At 44.8% G+C, this 16,248-nt stretch overlaps 1 protein-coding gene across 1 annotated transcript; it reads right to left on the minus strand.

Annotated features, from left to right (window-relative positions):
- Window positions 1–7,999: 7,999 nt before the first annotated feature.
- On the minus strand, window positions 8,000–14,792 carry GLRX5 (glutaredoxin 5). Its single transcript, XM_086462704.1, has 2 exons — window positions 14,483–14,792; window positions 8,000–9,401 (listed from the first exon to the last, which is right to left on the minus strand). Exons 1-2 carry the CDS (start codon window positions 14,790–14,792, stop codon window positions 9,223–9,225), a joined length of 489 nt encoding a protein of 162 aa, XP_086318830.1. The 3' UTR covers window positions 8,000–9,222.
- Window positions 14,793–16,248: the final 1,456 nt, after the last annotated feature.

Consider the following 16,248-nt stretch of genomic DNA (forward strand, 5'->3'; position numbering starts at 1 on the left):
AGAAGTTTCTTCAGTATTTTCTTCTGATTTCCTGCTGCTGACACACCTAATTACCACTGGACAACAGAGTTCCTCAACTCCATCCCTACCCAGCTCTCTCCTCATGCACTGCCAAATGACTACTCATGCAGTAAAAGCCCCCCCAAAGTGTCAGCTGAGCTTTAAATAATTTCTTCTTTGCAAGTAGTTGGAAAAAAAAACAAAAAAAAAACAGCCATCGAACTGCTGTTCATGATTTAGGAAGAGAGGAGATGAAATGCAGCACAATAGACATAACCCTCAAATCCTTACGCTACTGGCCTCCCTGGTGAGTCTCCACCCTGTGTGGTTTGGCCATCCTCCCCACAGATGGCTCTTTCCCCACCGACCGCTTTGTTGCTGCCAGCCACACTCACTTCAATAAGAGAGCTGGGTGCAACAAACTCAAAATGGCTTCGTAGCAGCATGGTGGCTGCACTTGGTGAGGCCCTATAAACCATTCAAATACCTTCAGCAGGCTGGTTTTCTGCCTCTGTGCCTGAATGTAGAAGGATCCAATTTTGGTAATACCTGCTCAGGTAGAAAACAGCTCAGGCAGAAGACTCGGGGAATTAGAGCTGCTGATTTATATTATATATAAAACCCCAGTCATGTCCGATTACGCATGCAGAAACACTCAGAGACATAAGCCCTCCAGCAACTGGGGAAAAGGCCTTTACTGAACTCTTCCATTAAACATTCTGCAAATACCCAGCATGGTGACTTTGTGCTGCTACAGCCGCTGCCAGGGCATCCACTGACCTGTTCCAGCTCCTCCTCTTTTCTGGCCAGATTTGAAGCCTCTGAACCCAGCCAGAGGTTGCTTATAAAATAGCAAATAAACAGAAAACATCACCACAACCACCGGACTTCTTTCTCTGCTGAGACACCCCAGACTGAAAGAAACCCAAATGCCCCTTTGCCACCTCAAATTTTCCCACCCTGAACCAGCTGCGGACCCGCGTGCTTGCCGTGGCCCACCAGCGTGGGAGGGAGGTGGGTGCCTCGCACCCCAAGGCAGGGAGCAATGGTGGCCCGAAGCCGAGCACCCCATCGGGTGCCTGCGGCAGCATGGCTGCTCTGCGCATCCCGCACCCGCCACACACCAGCGGCAGAATGGCATCGCGCCCCCCGCTCGGCCCCGCTCCGGCCCTCGCCACGCGGCAGCAGAGCCGCCCTTGCACTTACCTTTCCCAGACACGTGTGCGTGGGGACAGGCCGCCTCAGAGGATGGCGGAGGGAAGTTGGCAGGCGGTGGGTCCCCAAGGAGCCCCCGCGAGCGGGATCGCTGCTCCCCACCCCTCGGAGCGACGCAGCGGGCACCTGGCAAACGCTTGGTTTTGGCACGGTGCTTCTCAGGCGGTTGCTCCGGTGAGGGCAATGGGCTGTGAAGCTGCTCCCTACCTCGGCGCTACCATCTCGCCAGCCACGCAGTCCAAGGGAAAAATATCTTCAAGCACTAACATCATCTCCATCGAGGGCGTAGGGTGGTCTGTCTGGGAATAGCATTACATACCAGACCGGGATACCCTCCCGGTTGAACACTGACGCCTTCTTCTCCCAAAAGAAAACGAGGACCCCAAAGAATAACATGCAACACAGATGGAAAACAGGGAGGACCGCATTGAAAGATGCTTCTGGGTCAGGGCTGTGCCGCTTCCCCGGTTCAACAGCGCCACCTCCTGGGCGGCTTCGCCACTCGCCCGCTGGCGGCAGCTCACCCCCGAGAGGATCTCTCTCCCCAAGGAGACCCTCTGCAACCTTCCTCTGGAGCCATCTAAAACCTTCATTCGCTTTTATTTGCTTTCCTTTCAGGAAGCATCTGTCCTCTTGCACCTGTTTCACGTATTACTGCTTGTCTCTCCTGGAGCATCACAGAGAAATGAGTAAACACAGGAAATACTGAAGAACCCTGGATTCTGTCTATTTTTTAAAATCAACAGTACAGACATTCTTGAATACCAGCCTTAAGAACTGATCCCTGCTGAGCCGTGAAGGTTTGAATATGTACCCCGTCTTCATGGAGCACATCCTCTTTAAAGTAATCAAAAAGCACTGCTTCTCAGAGAATACCTAATTTTTCTTTAGGCAAAAAAAAAAAACAAAACCAAAAAAACAAACAAACAAAAAAACCAACAAAACCACCCCCCCCCCAAAAAAAACAAAACAAAACAAAACAAACACCAAACTAAACTAAAGAAAACCAATCCTAAATCTACTTGAAAAGCTGTTTTGATTTTAGGCAACTGAAATGGTGGATTAGAACAGAAACATTATGTTTCAAATTACTAGCATTCCACAGGGAAATCTTGTCTGACAAGTAGCATTTCAAACATAATCACTGTAGTGAGTATTGGATTGCTCCAAAATGCTTGTTGAGATACCCCTGTAAAAACATGTGGTTTTCACTCACTAGATCGTAGATTTAAGACTAAAGGATCCAAAAGTTTATTCTCTCTATAGCTGTTATAGTACAAGTAGCAAATCATATCTCTTTGTTTCAGTTTATATTAGTCTGCAAATTGAAGATTTGAGTGCCCTACTTCACTGTTTCGAGGCTAAATTGTACATAAAAATCGTTCAGGCTTTGAAGAATGTACTTACATAATAAGCAAAAAAGTGTAACACATTATTTTTTTCTAATTCAACACTCCTCCAAAGCCCCTTTTGACTCAATTCGCTGTTAAATGTCAAGTAACATTTTATAGAAGCTCATCTTTAAAAGATGCTAAGTAAGCCCCCTGTGCACTGCGTCTCAGTGTATGTGTAGGTGCGGTCTCATGGCTTTTTATGTAGAACAGCTGCAACATTTAAAAAACAAAAACAAAACAACATTGTCCTTCTATTGTTTGTCAGAATTTACTTCTTTACTTGGCAAAGCTGTTTCAAAATTAATGTTGAACTTGGCCCTTGGATTCTTTCTTAGGTCCTCACAGACCATCACCACCTACACATATTTAAGGTAAACAAGGTACTTTGGAAATTACAGCATGTATTTCAACAGCTAGAGAAAAGTTTCCAGTGTCTCCTTCCATCTTTAAGGAAGTCTAGTTTGTTTATTTAATCTGATTCAAAAGGCCTTCAAATATTGAAACCTTTAGAGAATAAAAGTCACCCTTAAAAGATTTTATTTCTTCTTCAGAAGGGAGCACAAGTCTGCTGTCCTGCAAGCATTTCTGCTGTCTGATTAAGAAATTATTTTCGAAACTATGAAGGTAGGAATGTTTGTGGATTGTGTACAGCACTGTACGTTCCTCTCAGCCACACCCTACGACTACCACAAATACTATACAGTACGATAGCCTTTCCAGCTAACACCGCCTTTGCTCCTGGCCTACACTCTCACTTCCAGGGAAACAAGGCATGTGCAAGAAGCTAGATGATAAATTTACAAATCAGAATCTCTTCCCTCGCTCATACATCAATCACGATATTTAAGATTATAATTCTGCTTTTGATCTTTTAGTACAAGAACACAGAGAAGCTTCTCAAGAAGAACCATTAAAAAAAAAAGCAGCTACACACAACCTGGAAACAACTTTGGTTTACTCCTATCTGTGAAACAGCACAAATCCTGTGCTAATACTGAGGTTCTTGTCTTTACTTTAGCTTAAATCAGTTAAATCCTGAACATAAAATGTGAGTTTTGGCACACATTTCAAAAAAAAAAAGAAAATAATGTTGAACATAAAACCTGAATCTGCTTAACTACCTCATTCCTATTTTCTGTGTAGCTAAAACCTGTTTTCCCTAAGAGATATGTCAGGATAGGCCTCAAGTAGTTAAATCAGTCAGGAGTTTCTATAGCCCTGATCAGGCCACGTAAGAGACAGCAATGCTTTAAGACAGAATTGTTCAACAAAACAGCCAGCACCCCAAAAAAGTCAAAACAGCCTCTTCCAGAGCACTGTTTTCATCTCAACCCCTTCAGCTGAAAAGCAAGCTCCACCCAACACAATTAACAATTCAAAATCTTCCAGCTCTCCTTACCTTTCCGCATTGTCTTCCCACCTTTGCTCAGAGAGTCTTTAACAGGTAATGCATGTCCCGTACCTAATGAGCTGGGTTTTCTTACACAATCCTGTAATATGGTTGTTGAACAAACCCATGTAAGAAGATCTGGTTTCTGCAGAAGGGCCACACAAATCAGATTAGACAGGGATTTATTGCTCAGGCTGCCAGCTCTGCTTTTGAATATTGCCCTTCTTAGATGCAGGCACTGACAGGGCCTTGATGGGATTCTTGGTGCCAGCTCAGGCGAGATTTTCCTTGGTAAGAGTCTTCGATTTCATGTTCCCATACTTGATTCTCTTCTACACACCTTGTTAGCATTGACAGACTCCTGGAAAAAATCCTGCCAAGGTTTTCTAGCCCACTTTTTAAAGAGAATCACAGAACTCTGTCAGAACACAAAAATAAGCCTCCATGTCGTCAGACCCTAATAAAGGCACTTCAAATACTTCAGTACATTTAAACCATATAAACTTTTTCAGCGTAGACAAGCAATGGAGAATTGACCACATCCAAACACTTGCTAGCAAAATTAAGGCAAGAAAAATGCCATTAGGGCTGAGAAACAGACTTACCATATAACCCATTAAGATGTTCTGAGCTGTTAACAGCTCATTTTCTCAGGGAAACAACTTTTGGTTTTGATTTGAATTCTCCTAAATCAAAACTAGCAGCACAATAACAAATGTTTGCAACCAGCTTCTTTCTGCTCCCTACTAGGACCAGTTCAAGAAGAGCAAAGAAACCCTCCCTCCTCTTTGGTGAAGGTTTGGGACAGCAGATAAGTTTTGGAATAAGAACAATGTCATTCTCTTAAGTCAAACCACTTTGCTTTCTGTGTGAGAGGTGAGAAGTGCTACAAGAATTAGGATTAGCTTAATTTATGATCTGCTGAATAGGTTGCCCCACTGAGCTCAGCCTTTTACCACAGCAGGAGCACCAAGGGCATCCTCAGAATAAAATGTAAATAATTATGATAATGGTTTCCAGTCTGGCAAGCATTCATACTACAATCCTATAATAACAGAATAACAACCATAGGTAATAGTTTACATGCACTGATCTCATTGTAAGCCCTCAGCAGTGCAATACAGCCAAAATGAGTCCAGAAGCATCTCATCAGAGGAGCAGCCAGCCAGAATGCCTGCCCGGTACAACACACTAAAACAAATAGTGGGAATGGGACCACGCGGTGGTTTGGAGCTGACAGCTCCATACACCCAGCCTTGATCTGTAGAAGCCCTGCAGGTGGCAACGCTCATGCACAGCCCTGATGCCTGCCTTATTCTTACACTAGCACATCAAACTCAAGACCAGGCTTCTTCTTTCCCCAAAGAGGACAAGGGCAGCTCCCTATGTTTGTGCTTGGCTGTCCTCAGCAACTTCAGCCAGCCTTCCCAAGCCGTGTTCCTGAGCACTATTACCTCTTTGGCCTCCATTTTATTGCAGAGTAATCAGGAAAGAACAAGCAGCAGTGCCAGTGGTTTTCCCCCATCATTCCCCTCACCTCCTGTGACAAGCTGCTCCTCCTACGGGGAAAAAAGTCACCCTTTCCCCCGAAGAAACCTTTGCATGCTCCAGACCAGAGACTTCACAAGGGGAAGAGTGGCTGGAAGGCTGCTCGGCAGAAAAGGACCGGGGGGTACTGATTGACAAGTGGCTGGATATGAGTCAGCAGTGTGCCCAGGTGGCCAAATAAGCCAATGGCATCCTGGCTTGTATTAGGAATAGTGTGACCAGCAGGAGTAGGGAGGTGATCATCCTCTTGTACTCAGCACTGGTGAGGCCACACCTTGAGTACTGTATTCAGTTTTGGGTACCTCAATACAAGGACATTGAGGTGCTGCAGAGAGGGCAGAGAAGGGCAACAAAGATGGTGAAAGGCCTAGAGAATAAGTCTTATGAAGAGTGGCTGAGGGAACTGGGGCTATTTAGTCTTAAGAAAAGGAGGCTGAGGGGAGACCTTCTTGCTCTCTACAACTACTTGAGAGGACGTTGTAGAGAGGTAGGAGCTGGTCTCTTCTCACAATGAATGATAGAACAAGAGGGAACATACTCAAGCTGCACCAGGGTAGGTTTAGGCTAGATATTAGGGAAAAAAATTTCACTGAAAGGATTGTCAGGTATTGGAATGGGCTGTCTACGGTGGTGGTTGAGTCACCATCCCTTAACACATTTAAAGGTCATTTAGACGTGGTGCTTGGTGATATGGTTTAGGGCTGTGCTTGGTAGAGCAGGGTTGATAGTTGGACTTGATCTCAAAGGTCTTTTCCAACCTGAATGATTCTATGATATTTCCAGCTAGCACCAGCCCCCCAGTATTAGCTAAGCACATCCACTGATTGTCACGCCAGACTAATATTATCAGTTATCTTCCCTCATTGCTAAAGAGCACGAGAAAAGCAGGTGCAAATCTCTCATCAATGAGAGGCATGATTTTTTCTTTCAAAAAAATATCAGCTTATTTGCAGCAGCATCCCTTTTGGATTGGAAGCACATGCTCCCTTTTGCCTCTGGTTTGAGGGACAGCAAAAGTTGATAAGCAGAGTGCAGAATACTGCCCACCTTCCAAAATGATCAACCTAACTGAGAACTAAGTTTCTTGGGGAAAATACTGACAGTCAAGACTCAAAATAAGCCTCTTTATGAGCACCTTAAGTTTTACAATTTAAGTGGACAGTTATTTTTTTACTGCAGTTGGATTAACATGAGCATTTATATAGATGCAATATGTAAAACAACTGCTCACGCATACAGGGCCTGGAAAGACATGGCTTCCACGGGAGCGCACGCAGAAGTCACATTTTATATTCCCACTCCCATGGCTTTGTCACATACTATATGGTTTCAAGGTTGCTTTTACTTGCTCAATCACAACACATTCCAATCAGGCAAAGGATTGATATAAACACTACTATATATGTTATGCAAAATTTTAACCAAATAATTAAAAACTAAGTCTAAGGGAAAGGAAGTAGAGAAAGTAGAAAAATTTTCATAGTTTTAATAAAAGCAGGAACTCATTCTGGGAGAAAAATTTTGCTGCTTAGAGGATAAAGAAGACCGGAGAACGCTATGTTAAACTACTAGCAGATAGTACTGAAAAATACTCAATTTTCACAGAATAATAAAGAAAAGAGCTCTATGAAACAGCACATTTGGGTGGAGGTTTTTTTAATAGATTTATTTAGTAGCCAGAATGAGTTAACCATCAAAGCAGAAAATTTTCTTCATTCCCTTATTCTTTGTTTACTGTGTACATCCATTTCAAAAGGTCTTTTGATACCAAAACCCAAAGACTTCTGAAATTCACCTATTTTTCTAAACATAGTTTTACATTCAAAATGGCAAAAACTACTCATGAAAGATTAGCCATAAGAAAGGTTGTTTAATTTGAATTCAAAGAGAGGTAACATTGAAATGCTCAGAACTAACCTTCATCTATACCTAAAGCTTTGCATTTCATGAATGTGATGTGGTACACGAACAAAAAAATCTTGCAGTCGTGTCTCCATGCCTAATGGCCACAAGGAACTATCTCCGAGCGCAATTCATTTTCAGTGGTCATTCAGCCACCTCTACTGGTAGTGGGCAGCTGTCATGAACAAGTGAATACATCGAGAACGTGCACACTGTATTTAATCCTGGTGATACCGACCGCATTACAACTACATAGTAAGCTTACTGTGACCAGCTTGGCAAATTCGGTGAAGGACAAATAGTTTCTAGGTATAGTTTCTCCAGTGGACAGCTTGCTCAAGTGGACGGGAGAGATTTAAAAGTGAAACTTGTATCAAATCTCTCTTGTCTACAAGTTCCAGTCCTTGCTTCCTCTTCCACCGACCATTCATAATTTTTCCTTTCTCTAAAACACATTTTCTATCCTATGCAGTGGAAAACATTTTAGGTTTCAAATCAATAGCATCAGTTTCATTAGCCATTTAAAATAAAGAGGAACTGTTGTAGACAATCAACATAAAACACAGTTTATTTCCAATCATTTGCCTAATTCACATGCGAACTGGTTTATATTAATAAAAGTAAACTGCATTTAGAAACACCTTGGTTAGCTTTTAACCTCAGCAGTATTGCTGTACAGCTGAAGCTACGCTGGTTAATACAATTTGTTTTCACCTAGGGAAACATGGTTAGATAGGTATTGAAGACTCCAGAGACTTTCCACACAGAAATATTTATCTATTCAGTAGCCTCTCTGCTGCACTCATCTCATCTACATTTAAACAATTAATCCCATGTTGGAAGATGATATTCTTTGATGAACAGCAGTCAGGAGAAAATACTTGGAAATACAAGAAATATAAAAAGATAACTTAGTAACTAGCAAATAATACAAGATTACAGTAGTAACTGAAGTATTCTCCCATACTACTTCAAGCTAGAATACTGAGGCCTTAAACAATTCCCACCTTTTAGCACTGACACAAAACTGCGATACACAAAGTACATAAGCAGGGGGAAAAGCTGCTCTGCAAGAGGTAGAAAAGGTTTTATAAAATCTTTAGGCACAATTCTTAGCAACGTTTTCAAAGCCATCAGAAAGTTACAAAATAATAATGACCATTATACATGTATTTGTACAAGTCTGTTTATTGTTACCCTTTGGAATAAAAGTATGTTTCATGCACTCTCATATAACTTTTTTTCTCCTATATCATATGAAAACTATTTTTCTCCTATATCATATGCGATTACAGAAGTTTCACAGGCTCTCAGGAAGTCTCATCACCAGGAGTTGTACAGCAAAACTGATGCACTATTACTTAATGCTTTTTCAAGAGGAGCAAGGGAATGAAAATAGTTTGCGAAGGTTCATGTACCAAAGAACAGAGAAACACACACTGAAAACCCATTAAACATTATTCATTCTTTTGGTTTACTCCCACCTTAGTCAAGAAGAGAATGCTTTTAGAAGTGATCTTTTTCTTTTTTTAAACACAAATTTCCACAAATGTACACTTTACAGTGCAGCGGTTATACTCGGATTTTCACAATATCCATAGATCAAAATACCAAGATCATTACATTTACCACGAGCTAACAGACTTTCACAGATAAATCTTAGTGTCAGTTCAAAAAGATGCCTTCTTTGAGCTAAAGTACATAAGGCTTTACTGGTAACAAGTTCTTAATGAAGATTTGCTTTATTTGTCACAGCATCTGTTTTTGATCATTTTACTTCTTGTCTTGATCTTTTTCTGCATCCAGAAGTGCTGAACGGATTCCTAGCTTCTTCAGCTCTTCTACAAGATCCCCATTCTGATGCATCTGGAGGAGTATATCACAGCCACCAACAAATTCACCATTGAGGTATACTTGTGGGATGGTGGGCCAGTTAGAGTAGTTTTTTATCCCTGAAAAAAAAAAAAAAAAAAATATATTTTAAAGGTTTTACCCCTCTTTCCAAATAGAATGTTATTTTAAACAGAACACATTGCTTCCACCTGACAGTACTACTGATATTTTCATTTCTTTCCCATTGAAGCAAAAATTTATCTATATAACAGGAGCACCATCAGAACAACTATGTTAAAGCTAGATTTGGTTCTCACTCCAACTCAAAGATGGGGGTTGAAAGATATGGAGTCAGCTCCTACACTGACTTCAAACAGGAACTGAGAAAAAGTAACATCTCTTTTTCCCTCCCAGGAAATGAGCAAATATGATTTTTCAATCAATTAAGAAATGAGAAGTATTGAAAAATATTGAAAACTGTTTACATTCAGTTATCCTTTATACTTCCCAAAGGGACTTTAAAATATTTTACATTTTATTGAATTCATACAGTTATACTTACTACTTCAATTTCAGTTGCAAGACACATTCACCCCTCTAGAAGCCTTATGCGTCTCAAATTGCTTTATCTTTCACTGCCAGACCTTACAGCCCACGGGAGGGGCACAAAGGCTGAAGTGTCTTTAAAAGTGTGCATTAAACAAAACAGAGCTTGAGTCACAATTGTGAAGTACAGAATTAAAGTTTAAAACTATACGGCATAGGAGACAAATGTAAGGTCATCCAAAAATATTAACTCATCAGCTGGTATAAATTGAATCCCAACTTGCACTTAAAGGTATCACACAAAAACTATACAGAAGAATCTTTGTATCTAATTTTCAAATGACCCTTCACACAAAGCCGTTATTTCTGTAGCAGGAGAAATAGTTAAATTCTACAGCTGCATGCTCTTGTACCAAGTCCAGCAGCACTTGCTTAGATACCAAGTTTTGAAATCAACTTTTTTTATACCTTTGCAATATGCAATGCCTGGAATTTTTCTACCAAAGGCACGAACGCCCATATAGCAATTTTAAGCCTACGGACAACTGAGGTGGCTTTTCAGATCATCACAGCCCATTCATCTTAGAAGTCAGCCCTCTAAGCAAACATGTGTGAGCTATCGAAATACTAACAGCAAATACTAGACCTGTACAGCAGAAAACACGAGGGAATTTGCTTTCCCCTTGGAAAATATTTTAACCTCTAAAGACTGTAAAGGCAAAACCCAAAATATTTGGGGTAAAAAAATAACCATGTAAGCAAATTATGCTTACTTTACTGGAACTTAAAACATTTTCTTTTCAAATAAATATGCATAAGTGAATAAATATGCAATGGGATTATGATTTTAACACATAAAAGACAAAATACTGCTAATAATTCCCCTTAGTCAAATACCAATGTGTTTAAAGAAATACACTAAAATAATAGTAATATAGAAAAAAAATTTGTTGCGACAGAGTTCCTAACCATGAATTACATCAGCTAGAAGATTTTGTTTTGACTTCAGATTTTGTGCATGGACAATCAATGCTTCAGAAGTGCAAACCAGCAAGTTTAGCATATAAATCAAGGCCAAAGGGAACCCATAGCCATCTAACCTACTCTCCAGCATTGCTACTACCTGTACCTTTGCCCTTAGTATTTCATTAAAACCTCTCTCAGTTGTTTAGACATAGTTTGCAGAAATTACAAGCTTTGATGTCAGCTTGTGTTTAGCAGTACTTTTCTTAAACACTCTTTAGCCTTTGAGCACTCAGAAGCGCTCCAAGTGTCCTAAAAATCTTTTAACTCCAAACAGTTGCAATGAAAAACTGAGTCCTAACATTAAGGCATGCTTAAGGATAAACCTACTCAAAGGAGCCACTACACATACAAAACAGGGTTTGTTTTTGTTAAGACATTGTAATGTCAAACATTAATTAGGAACCAAGGGCTCTACGTAATACACCTACTTTTTATTTAATATTTACACCAAATATTCTATCACAGAAGTATTTTCTTCAAGGACCAAATGACACATACAAACAAGTGCTGATAGTACTTTCAAGGATCTATCGAACTTCAGATAAAAATTGGTGCAAAGTGCTACTGCAAGGGGTACGTAGCACGCTCCCACCCTATTTCCCCAACTCCAGTTACCAACTCTCAGCCTCTCTCTTGCCAGCATTAGCAGTAGTCAATGATGGGCCACATCAAAGAACTGACTCAAGCAACCACTCTCACTCCTACCACACTTTCTCCAGAAAAGCAACACATTTTCATGGAGATCATTAGTACTGGTGCAAGCGGGACAGAGAGAAGGCTAGCCCCAGGGCAGGAGGAAGGATGAAGCATCCCACACTTAGGTAATGTAAAGCAACAATGAAAATAAGCTGAGGGTGAACTACCACAACAGCTCAAACTAGTTTAAACCACCACTTTTCCAGTATGTAATCCCAAGCTTCTCTGCCACCTTAGTGACCTGCACTAGACTGATGCTGTCCATCAGCTGAGAGCAGGATGACTTATGGCACAGCCAACTTAAAGAAACTTGAATAGTCATGCAACCACAGCCCAAGAGAGAATGCTGGGATCTCTTAAGCTTTAATAAGAAAGGCTCTGTGTCAGGAAAGCATACCCCTCAAGCTCAAGTTTAGATAAATCACATGAAGTACTAATAACTATTTCGTTTCACAGACCTGAGTATGCTATTAGGTGAGGAGGCAAGTAGGGGAATTGTTTTGGTTTTACAGCTTGACACATTTTAGCATAGGGCAAGTTTCAGCAGTTGAACTACAACAACCTGAAAGAAACCAATCGGCACTTCACACATGCCTGAACCAATCTCTGCAACAGCCTGCTCTTACTACAAACGGTATAAGCGTGTGTACGTACATGCAAACGTTTCAGTTGGGTTCAGCTGCATTAGATATTTTCACAGCTAAAGGCTCAGCATCCCCTCTCTAACCCTACATGCATGCAGAGCAGACTACGTCCACAGAGAGGGTTCAGGAAAGCATCCCATGTTGCGTATCAACTTTTCAGCATCTGAGGCCAGCTCCAGGAGGAGACTAAGAGGGTCTTCAGGTAGCGACTGCTGAATTGCACTTGGCAACTTACAGAGCTACAGCTTCCAGCAGCCCTGCCCTCTCCTCTGTCAGAGGTCGCCAACCACACAGGCAGGCACACGCTAGCCTTCTAGGGTGCAGTAGGGAATACAGTTGAAGCAACATGACAGCCCACTGGTCTTGAAAGCAGCAGGGTCATTCCCCAACGGTTCACTTGAAGGCTCCATCCCTGGTGCTGGCTCTGGCACTCACCTCACAGTACAAGAAGCTAGTTCAACTCGCATACCCAGCGATCCTGTTAATAAATCGAGCTGGCTCGCCGTGCAGTCAGACAAGTGCCAAAGCTGGTGCACAGAAGTGAACAGAACAACTTCTTTAAGCACCTGAGAACCAGCAGGGTACTGTGCAACTGCGTGCTTCATTACTGCGTACAGTGTGGCTTAGCCTAACAGTCTAGATTAAAACACGAATTTCAATTTAAAGCTCAGGTAGCCAGGAGGGCAATAACCTCTTGAATCACCTAGCACAAGCCAGAGTTCACTGTGGAAACATTTGCTGTGCTCAGAAGGAAGATGTTCCTGTTACATAGGAAGAAAATACTATATTCACATGGCCAAGGCCCAGAAATTATAACTGACAAACGCATTGCCTGTTCAAGAGCTCACAAAAGCCCTCTCAACCAGAAGTGAAATGCTGACGGTTCAATTGCAAGGGTTTGTTTCCTTCTTTTTAGTTTATGAGTGTGAGTAAACTAATAAATTTAATAATTTTAGATGTGTAAATAAAATTTAGAAAACTACCATGCTTTGCTCACCTGTCAAAGGCAGTAGAAGATTTATTTGAACAAAACCAACATTCATCAACAAAAAATGTCATCACACCCAAATTCTAGTATATAAGATACCAACTACTATACCTGTGAACTGAAAAGCAAGCAAGGATTGAAAAAGTCAGCCTTTTGGCTAAAAGCTAATGAAAAGCTGAATTAGTCAGATGATACCAAAACCACAGGAGAAGTCACCCGATACATGCCAGCATGTGGATTTAAAGCACATTTTAGTGTATTCTGAACAACAACTATTAATGTCATGCACACACAAGACTAATTACTATGTGCTTTTTTGTTTGTCTGTTTTAAAACTTTCTCAAAAAAACACATAAGTCCTTAACAGTCAGCTATGCACACTGAAAAGGGAAAGAAGGAAGAAAAGGATTACGAGCACAAAGTACTAGCCTTCCACAACTAGCAAAAACCTTTTACAGAACACCTCCTACCCTTCCAGCAGTAACGGTGAAACTATGACTGAATATTTCTTGTGAAAATGGTTAACATAATTTTGTTCTTTATCAAAAGAAAACCGGCAGGCAGTGCCAGCAGGGAACACAGTGGACTAAGTCCAATCCACTCATGAAGCTTCACCATACTGTTCACGGGGGGGGGGGGGGGGGGGGGGGGGGGGAAGTCCGACTAATTGAAGTATTTTAGGGGTCTTTAAATGGAGCTTTGTATCTATTAATTAGTGTGAGGCAGCACGGCACGGAAAGCCCGATCTCCCAGAGTCACCCCGCAAGCACAGCTGCCTTTGACAGATAACCAAGGCACTCCGGCACACTGCGAGGGTTACAGAAACCCAACGGGCACGTCCAGGCGAAGCAGCAACAGCCCATCTCGCTGCGACGCTTCAAACGCCACTGCCCCCAGCCCCGGGCCTGGTTAGAAGACAACAACAAAGCCCCAAGAAAGGGAGCAAAAGCAAGTGACGTCCGTGCAAAGAGAGCGGGGGCTGCCGCACGGAGCTCCGACACCCCCCGGGAGCAGGGGCTGCCGCACGGAGCTCCGACCACCCCCGAGAGCAGGGGCGCTAAGGCACCCCCGGCCTCCCGCACGCGCACAAGCGGCGGAGCCTCCCGAGGGCCTTACCGGGAAACCGGTACTGCGGGGTTCCGGCTCTGCCCCACGACAGCGGCGCTTCGCAAAGACAAGCCCGGGCCGGGCTCGGGCTATGCGCAAGCCCCGGCAGCGGGGGAGGCGGCGCCCAAAGGTGACCGCCGGCAGCCGCCGCGCCCGGCCCCGGCCCCAGCCCCAGCCCCAGCCCGCCACTGACCTTGGCGGAGGTCGGGGTCCTGGAGGACGTCATGGGCGCGGTAGTCCTCCACGCCGTGCAGGCGCAGGATCTGCACGACGGCGTTGCTGAAGCCGCAGAGGGGCTGTGCCGGGCTGCCCTTCATGAACACCACCACCGGGTGCGCGCGCACCAGCCGCTCCACCGCCTCCCGCGACCCCGAGCCGCCACCTCCCTCGGCCCCGCCGCCCTCGGCCCCCCCGGCGGCGGCGGCCTGGCTCAGCGGCCGCCCGGCCCGGCCCCGCGCGGCGGCAGCACCCAACCGCCAGGCCGCCCGCAGGAGCCCGCTCATGCTGCCCCGACCGCCCACCCTACACCTACTGCTAGCCCCTGCCGCGCTCCGCCAGCCCCGAGCCGGCACTGGCCCCCTATTGGTGGAGAGCAGGAAAGGTCGCAGGAGAGCCTCTCCTCCACATAGGCGTAGTTACCCGCCAATCAGCGCCAACAGCCAATAGTGTGAAGATATGGCGCGCCTTGTCCCACCCTGCAACCCTGAGGCTACGTTGCTTTCCTATTTGTGGAGGCAACTGCGCCGCTGCAGCTGCATTGGGAAAACCACCTGTCAATCTAACACGATTTGGTAACCCCCCGCCCACTCCTCGGACGCGATTGGTCAAGCTTCCCCGGTGCGGGGTTTTACTCGGAAAGCCCTGGGGGCGCTTCATTGGTGTGTAGCTCCTTCCGCTTCCGGGTAACGGGCACGATAGTGACGGCGGGGACTGGGGCGCCTCAGTAGCCTTCTGCCTGGCTGGCGGTGGGGGGATGGATGCGCTGGTCTTCCCGGCCCCGCGTCGGGGCGCGGAGCGTCCGAGCACTTCTGTACCTACCGCCGACTCCGCGGGGCGGCCGGGGCGCAGGCCGAGCGGCGCGGCGGGGTCCCGCTCACCGCCGCCGTGTTCAGCCGCTCCCTTCGGGCCTGGCGTGCGGGCAGGGCCTGGGGTCTTTACGGAGCCGTGCAGGTGGCGCGCTGAGAGCCGATGCGGGCTGTGGTAGGGCTCCCCGGGGCTGGGGGGCGAGCCGGGAGTCAAAACAGTGTTTAACGGGGAGATGAGATCCGGGGAGAACGGGGCTGCGGGGGGCGGGCTGCTGTGGTGTATCGGCTGCCTGTGCTGAGTGAAACGCTTCGGTGGTGAAGCGTGTACTGACGGATGCGAGTTGCAGCGGTGGAAGTGCGTCCTGGAAAGGGTCAGCACCTTTTGTCTCTGTAGGCAGGCGGAGGAGGCAGCGGAGGCGTTACGTGGAAAAAAAAGTGCTGGATGGGTCTGTCTCCGCGGCGGCTTTGGCTGTGTCTCGTGGCCTGTTTGGCTGCATTCACTTGCTCGGTTTTGGATGATTTTTGATGGGATGAAGCAGGCGGTTTGTATCGCTGAGAATCTAGCAGTTCTTTGTGTGCTTTGCTTTAGTGCTAGGAGAGAGGAGACCCGAGTAACCGGTAGATTTGCACGGCTTGGTCTGTCACTGGGACAGCTGTCGGGGGTGGCAGCAAGATGGAGAGATGGGAACAAGATCTGGCTGACTGGTGGCGTGTGCAGAAGGGTTGGTTATGTTGTTGTTGGAAGACACGCAGAACTGCCCAGTATCAGCCAGAGAAGCGCCAAATTTGGAACATGACCTGCAAACAGCTGCATGCTCAGCCAGCTTTGAGCTCCTGGGCAGACGCTGGTTCTTCCTAAGAACTTGGAGCAGAGTGTGGAGGTCGCCTACAGCAGCCAGGTCAACCCTGTAAGTAGAAGAAAACGTTGAAAAGT

The sequence above is a fragment of the Leptosomus discolor genome, chromosome 3 (genome assembly GCF_034619465.1).
Source record: "Leptosomus discolor isolate bLepDis1 chromosome 3, bLepDis1.hap2, whole genome shotgun sequence".
Lineage (NCBI taxonomy): Eukaryota > Metazoa > Chordata > Aves > Leptosomiformes > Leptosomidae > Leptosomus > Leptosomus discolor.

Coding starts and splice junctions, on each gene's coding strand:
- GLRX5 (XM_086462704.1), bottom strand. CDS start 14,792: ATGAGCGGGCTCCTGCGGGCGGCCTGGCGGTTGGGTGCTGCCGCCGCG. Junction 9,402..14,482: donor GGACCCCGACCTCCGCCAAG/GTCAGTGGCGGG, acceptor TTTTTTTTTCAG/GGATAAAAAACTACTCTAAC.